Consider the following 7,914-nt stretch of genomic DNA (forward strand, 5'->3'; position numbering starts at 1 on the left):
AGAGAGAGACCTCAAGCCCGCATCTGCGCTCTGCCTCGTCCCGGCTCTGTATCTGTGGCCACTTTCAGACTTGGACGCGCACACCTAACTCCTTCTCCACGCACTTGCCCCAGAGTCGCTCCCACTTACTTCTGCACAGTCTAACTCGGAGCGAGGTTTTCTCCAGACGCAACCTGTTGGCAAGAATCCTGGAGTCAAAGGGGTGATAACCTGGTCACCCCCGTGGGGCCTGCGGACATACCCAAACAACCAAACAGCCGCACAATCTGTTGGCGACGTGACCCTGTGTGCGCACCCCCAGCGGCTTCCCCCCTCCCCTTACTCATCTTTCCAGTCCTCTTCTTATTCATCAGCACTCGAGAGCCTTGCTCCCAGAAAGCGCAGATCTTTGGGAAAAAGGGAGGGGGTGGGAGGGGGCGGGGAATCTTGGAGCCGGTGGGGCTCGAGCTGGAAGGCTCAGGGAGGTAACTAAGATTTAGGGCTGGGGTGATTTCCAGCAAGCCGCAGGAAGTTCCGTGTTGAGAAGTGATGGGCTGCTACAAAAGGGAAAGACGAAGCCTTGAAAGGATTTAATTAACCGTGTCAGGGATAATTACCCCTGGACAGTCCAAATTAGTTTTGCATAATCGCTCAGAACCATATGAATTAACTTATAATATTGCAAAGAGCTCAGGGAATAACAGGAGAGGGATCGTTTTAATTAGTGAATCAGGGTCAAACCAGCAGAGCCTATTTCTCACATTTCCAAAACTTTTCATGGTTTTTAAAATATTATTCCGTTGGGGGAAAACAATGACTTTAAAGAGTTGGGTCGCTTATAAAGACGTGCAGCTCCCAGAGATGGTCTCTGTCAATGGGGAAACTAGTTTAGGACTAGTTGAGTCCTGTATCTTGAGAATTTCTTTCTTGGTGGGCGGAAAATCAAGATCTTCCTACAGTTTAAAAAAAATTTTTTTTTTTTCTCTGATAGTCTTCTTGGTGCCCTGTCATTTCCTTTCTAAAATGAAAATCCTGTATATGAAAACTTGTCTAGCCCTGGAAATTCAACCTTCTCCTGCAGAATTTGTAATACTTATACTTTAATGCCATTTGGTATGACAGAATAAAGCCCTTAAGAGGCCAAAAGTTGTACATCATCGTTAGCAGTGATTAGCCTTCCAAATAAAATCTTAAGGGGTAAACAAGGAATATGGCAAAGATACGTGAACACATTACACTGACTTAAGTGGTGGGGCTCTCCCACTAACAAGATAAAGTGGTCAGGCAACTTTCCTCTCTTAAAATGTTACTGGAAACTCATGAAATGCTTTGAACGGTCTGGATGTTTTCAATGGGCTCTGTTCTACTGGTTCATGAATGCCTTTTTTTTTTTCCCCAAGATAATACAACTACTTGGGTTGTTTTTTTTTTTTTATCTTCTTTCCTATTCACGATTAAAAATGTGATAAATCAGGTTTTTGGCTCTGAATAACAATGGCTTGATTTAGATTTCCTAGTAAATCTATTCAAAAGTGAAACAAAGGCTGCCTTTGGAGGATACCTTACACTTCACCTGGACCAGGCACGTAAGGGCAATTCAGATAAAAATCTTGTTAGGAACTCAACAAGAAATAGAGGATTTTTTCTTTTCCCTGGTTCAGGCTTTATTTAAACTCTTTGTTCAAAAAAAATGAACAGAGTGATAGTCGGATTCTAATTTACAGATATAGTTTAGACGTCTAATATTAAATTAGAAGATCACACAAGAAAACCATTTACACATAAAGGTTAAAACCAATACTTAAACTTTTTAAAACTTTATATTACATAAAGTCAAAATGAAACTAAATACATGTTAGCCAACTTCATTCACAAACATTAGTCAAAAATATATACATTTAAAAAGAAACAAAAAGCTATAGTTGAGGTTCTTTTCTCTAAAATGTGTTTTATCATAATTTGCAAATGAATTGCAGGTAATCTAAAAAATAAGCTAATTAGGGAAGGAACTCCAAAACACATTTAAGCGGTTCAAGTTGGTGAAGAAATGCTAGCTGAAAATCAGAGACATCTGTCAAACAATTTTTTTTCAGTTTTGCTAAATAATAAATATATCATTACCACTCAGACGAAAAAAGTCTGATTTAATCTTAGATAAAATTGCGATTCTGAAATAGTCCCGCAATTTTTAAAAGTTAACTTTGACATTTGCTCAAAATGCTTTAGAGTCTAAAACCGACTCAAATTTAGGGCAACGCAAATAACACATTTTCAGACTCCATGTTTTCACGGACATATACACATTTACAATCTTAAGGTGAACTCAGCCATAAGGGAAAAATAGGAACAGTGCCTTTTATCTTTCTGTAAACTGTGTCAGAAATCCGAGCAAGTGGACTCAGGGAGACTTATCAGCTGTTGTTGTTGTTGTTTTAAGGTATAAAATCGAATTGACAACTTTTCATCTCGCACAGATTTCTTGTTTGCATTCCTTGCTCTTAAGAGCTCTCGCTCTCATTTGCATATGACGTGATAAACAAAAGAAAGCGTGATCATCTCACATACAAAAGGCCAGATTGGAGCCGGTCACTGGTCAAGAATGGATCCGGTCTGTGAGTTCTGCTTGAGAGAACAGAGATTTGCAAAGTCAAAAAGTACAAATGGGGAGCAAGGCCGCTCAGAGCCATATCGCCCTGAGAAACTAATGACACAGATCAGCTTTTCCCGTGTGCCAGCCATTTCAGACCTAACACTTGAACAGAGTGCATGCGACACAGACCAGGAGGGGGGGTAGCACCCCCCCAAAAAAAAACAAAACAAACAAACAAAAAAGATAATGAGAAACAAAACAAAACCGACAAATAACTTCCAACAAACAAAACTGGAAAGCCCGACATGTCAAAAAAAATGTTACTCCTCCACCTCCTTGGGCCCAAACGCAACAGGTTCCGAAGTGCAAAGCAAACATTAACCGCTGTCGGATACAACCGCCCTCCTTAAAGTGGGCTGCCGAAGTGCGGGTCTCAAATGATCCTGTGAATCCACACGCACACTCGCCCGAGCACGCGCGCGCTCTGCCACTCGCGCCCCGACTGGCATCTCTGCCTCTGCCTGCACCTATACATCTTATGTACATACAACCCGGGGCCCCCGTCGCGGGAGGGCGCACGGGGAGGCCGCGGAGCTCGTACCTATACATATGTACACGTGCGCACACCGGTCCTCGCGAGGCGGCCCCGCGGGGTCATAGCGCGGCGGCGTAGGCCGCGGGGTAGGGGTCCAGCTGAGGCTTGCCCATGCCCGGCAGCAGGATGTAGGCGAGCGGCGGCTGCAGCCCGGGGCTGGGCCACGCGCTGCAGTTGCACGGGATCATGTAGCCCGGGTTGCCCGGGCTGGGGTGCGAGTGCGTGTGCCCCCCGGCGGCCGCCGCCGCCGCTGCAGCCGCCGCCGCCGCACCGTGGAAGGCGCCGGCGCCCGCGGTCGGGTAGCCCAGCGACGACGCGTACGGGAGGCCGGACGACGACGACGAGATCTCTGCCATCTTGGAGCCCAAGTCGAGCAGCGAGTAGGGGCTGCCGGCGGCCGCGGCGGCGGCGGCGGCGGCGGCGGCGGCGGCCGACTGCGGGAAGAAGACGCGCGCCGCGGCGGCGGCGGCGGCGGCGGCCGCCTTCTCGGGGTTGGCGAGCAGCGATTCGGGCACCAAGCCGCCGCCCGCGCCCGCGTGCAGCCCGGCGCCCGCTTTGAGCGCCGGGTGCTCGGCGTCGGCCACGCCGCCCAGGCCGTAGGGCACCGGGAAGGCGAACTTGTCCTTCTTGAGCAGCGTCTTGGGCTTGCGCCGCGGCCGGTACTTGTAGTCGGGGTGCTCCTTCATGTGCATGGCGCGCAGGCGCTTCGCCTCGTCGATGAACGGCCGCTTCTCCGACTCGGTGAGCAGCTTCCACTCGGCGCCCAGGCGCTTGCTGATCTCCGAGTTGTGCATCTTGGGGTTTTCCTGGGCCATCTTGCGCCGCTGAGCCCGCGACCACACCATGAAGGCGTTCATGGGCCGCTTGACGTGGTCCACCGGCTTGGACATGTTCTCGCCGTGCCGCGGCTGCAGCCCGCCGCCGCCGCCGCCCGGGCCGTCGCCCTCCGCCCGGAGGAAATCAATGTTGGCTGTCCGCGGGGACCCGTTCGGCCGGCCCGCGCTCGCCGCGCCCAGCTTTGCGCCCCGGCGTCGCTCCCGCCCGGGGAGAGGGGGCTGGGGGCTGAGCCCAGGGCCGTGCCGCGCCCCGGGCCTCCCTGGTCTCTCCCGCCGGGCGCCCGGGAAGATCCTCTCCGGGGCACAGGAACTTCTCGGCGCTGCCCCCACCCCACGGTGGCAGTGGGCCCTTTGCTTTCTTTTTGTCCTTCCTCTCCGGGTGCGTCGGCTCGCGAACTCCCCGCAGGTAGTCGCTGCCCCGCAGAACTCTCCTCGTCCTCGGTCTTTTCTCTCTCAAACGCAGCGCAGCTCGGAAAGTTGCGTCGCGAGGACCCCACCAAGTTGAGCCGAGGAGCCCGCCGCCGCGTGCTGCCAAGTGCCGAAGGGGGCCCTCGGCGGCTGGAGTGTTTGGGTTCTCCTCGGTGACTTTCTCATTTGACAGTAGCAGATGGGGGTGGGGAAGGAGGGGAGGTGGCCCCGGAGGAGGAAGAGGAGGGGGAGGCGGAGGAGGGTCCGGGCGCAGCAAGGGAACGCAGAGCTCAGCAACGGTTATAAATACAAATACAGCAGCACCGGCCGGTCTTCCTGACTTGCGGCGGGACTCGCTGGTGGGAATCCCCCCCACCCCCGATCGGCTGGGGGCTCGGGGGGGGGAGATGTCTGCCGCCCCAGCACCTGCCTCGCGGGTCTTCCTCTCCGGCTGCCGGTCCGGGAAGGAGGCTGGAGGCCTGAGCAAGCCTGGGGTCGCTGGGCCTCAGGGGAAATCCTTCCGGCTCGCCGAGGCGCCGCGTCCCGTAGTCCCCCGGGCCATGCCGGCTCCGCTCGCTCTGAGCTCCTCCAGGGGCACCGGCCGACTCGGGCTCCCGGAGAGCGCCGGGCGTAGAGGGCGGCGCTGCCCCGGTGCGGCGCGGCGGGCCGGCTCCGGGCCTCGTCCCCTCCTGGCTCCTCCCGGCGGCCGCCCGGCACTTGCAACTAACTTCAACCAAGTTTCCTGCGCCGGCGCGCTCGCCTGGCTGCGTGCGCCCGCGTGTGCGCCGGGCCCGGGGCCCCGCTCTCCCGGCTTCTCCGGCCCGAGCCGAGCGGTCGCCGGGCGGAGGTGCTGGAGGAGGGGATTTAAGCAAAACGCGCCATCACCTCTATTCGCAGGTCCACGCTGGGGCTGCTCCCGCTTCCCCCACTCCCGTAGCACAGGGGGCCCCTTCCTGGCCCAGGCCGCCACTCCGCCGCTCCCGAGGCGGCAGGAGCCCCGTGCACGGGCTCAGGTGAGTGTGGCTACCTGCGTGTGCACGCGCCCGGAGCCGGCGCGGGGTGTGCATGTCCGGCCGCGATTGAGTGTGTGTATATCTGGGGGCATGCGGAGGAGGTGGAGCCCAAGACTCCAGGAGGGAGGAGGGACCAGCGGAGCCTCCTCCCGCTCCCACACCCCCAGGACCGCGAATTAAACTGGATCCCCTCCGCCCCCTCCATACTCCTCCTCCCACCCCATTCACTGGAGAGCAGGTTGAGGCGAGCGGAGAGCTAGGAGCGCGCCGCGGAGTCTGCGCACTGTTTGGTGCTGGCAACCCCTGGTGTCATCCCGGCTACCCCGGCCCTGGTCGCGGCTCTGGGCTCCTCTGCCTGGAGGAAGGAGGCGCGCAGGAGGAGGAGAGCCTCTCCAACGACGGTAGAAGAGGGGACGCGCTCTAGAAAATGTTGGAGACTTTTCCTAGGAAGAATGCTCATTTTCCTTGGAGGTCCAGATGTTACTGGCAACAGATGCTGCCCGCATTTTCTTGCGCTGGTGACGCACCCAGTCAGAGGTAGTGAAGTGAAAAATAACTCAGGAGGAACTGAGCGTGCTCTTGGCAACCCTTTCGGAAAGGAGCTCGCCTAGGGTGAGAATAGGCATCTTTGGCTGACTGTTGAGCTCTTTGAAAAAAAATCTGAGTTTTGTTTTGTTTCTGTTCTGGTCGACAGAGCCACCTTTACGCTGATCTCTTTAAGGTACAGTTAACTTAACACTATCTCACTTAAATGCACAGCTGGGGGAAGGTGTTCAGAATCAGTGTCAAACGTTGCTCCGAAAGAACAAAGTGAAACATACCAATCACTCTGTACTGAAATAGCTTTATGCTGTTAAGCTCAGTTTCCTTTAGAAAGAGTAGTTTTTTCCTCATAATCGACAGGATGCAAAAAAAAAAAAAAGCATGATTTTGTTTGCATATTTTTATCACTTCTTGGTATGCTGCAGCATACTCATAGCATTATAGGTCTAGAGGTTTTATTCACAAGTTGGCCTGTCCTTCAGGGAGAACTTGCTTGCCTTCTTTCTTTGGCAGTTAGGATGGGACCTAGCCATGTGGTGTATGCAAGCAGGAAGTTCTGTAAGTAGTTAACTCTTTAAGACTTCCCGGGATGTCTGTTCATCCCATACACAGACACACAGCACAGGGTACTGCTTGTAGTTGTGAACTTAAATAAAAACTGTTTAGGGCCATCAGATATATTTAAAAGTTAGGCTTGTTTTAGTACTCATTTAAAAAATAGTGATTATTGCTTTCATTTTAGTTGCTGTGACATACAGAAATGTGAGCCAACAGTGGAATGTATGGGAGTCTGTATTAGCCTTACAGTATCTTATTTACAAATGTTTACTTTGTATGTCCTTGTATTGCTGAAACAATTGGGCTGATTTCTGTAGAACCATTTTCCTTTACAAGCCCTATAAAGCCACCCGGTCATTCACAGACTCTGGGTGGAGTAACTTTAAAACGCTAGCAGGTGTAATTACATAGACTAAACTATTAAATATACTGTTTTGTGATGATAAACTACAAAATTATCATCCCCGAGCTTTCAACCCAACTTGTATAGTAGGTTGGAGACAAAAATATTATACACTGTCATATGAAGAACATACGCGTGAGAATGCAAAATTTGAAAAACTGTGATTCACTAAACATTGTGGATAAAGTTGAATCTAATGAAAGTTATCTTAACATATACAGATAAGGACCGAGAAAAGGTATTTATATTGGTGAGTTAAACTATAATCTGCTCTTTGCAAATTTACATTAAAAAATCTATTGTAATAAATTATTACCATGGGGAAAAAAATGTTCATACATGGGACTGAAACGTGTGCTTATATGTTAGAACGTCGTAGAGAAAGTAAAATACATAAGCTTCCTTGGATATAGTTTTATAAATCGTGCAGTATTGCCTGTTTAGTGATATTAAATGACCCAAATTTGAAAGTTTTTAAGTCCAAGAAGGCTGAACTGTAGAAAACAAAGGTGCTTTCCATACCTAAAAAGAAAATAGTTCCTGTGTGTGTGTTTGCCTAGTCACCAAATTAAATTTCACACATGTCAAAATAGGAGAGATTTGGTTTTCAATTTTGGTTTTCAGAGGGTGAATAGCCTTGGCCTATGCCCTTCCCAGCCAAGGCAGGGTCCTCACAGTAAGCTGGGAGTGAAGGCAGGCAAGGCAGCCCTGGTCCTAAAACCAGTCTTCACACCTCTCCTCTGAATCTGACTGAGCTTTTCACAAAGTTTTTATGCCGTCTTCTCTCTTACGTGCCAAAATGTAAATTCAGTTTTAAAGTCCACAGATCGTATGCTTGAATTGAGATGAGGTTATATTTTTATTCTTTTTTTTTAACCTAAAGATACACCTAAAGATGAAAAATACCAAGATATAGGAAATAGTGTGTGTGAGTGAAAAGTGAAGGTGAAATAAACTGAATGAGAATTATAAGTTCAATGGGCTTTATA

General features: G+C 50.8%; 1 protein-coding gene across 1 annotated transcript; it reads right to left on the minus strand.

The window, feature by feature from the left end:
• Window positions 1-1,618: 1,618 nt before the first annotated feature.
• SOX21 (SRY-box transcription factor 21) lies at window positions 1,619-4,059 on the minus strand. The gene has a single exon (XM_047720240.1). The coding sequence runs from the start codon at window positions 4,052-4,054 to the stop codon at window positions 3,224-3,226; it is 831 nt and encodes a 276-aa protein (XP_047576196.1). The 5' UTR covers window positions 4,055-4,059; the 3' UTR covers window positions 1,619-3,223.
• Window positions 4,060-7,914: the final 3,855 nt, after the last annotated feature.

The sequence above is a fragment of the Lutra lutra genome, chromosome 3 (assembly GCF_902655055.1).
Source record: "Lutra lutra chromosome 3, mLutLut1.2, whole genome shotgun sequence".
Classification (NCBI taxonomy): domain Eukaryota; kingdom Metazoa; phylum Chordata; class Mammalia; order Carnivora; family Mustelidae; genus Lutra; species Lutra lutra.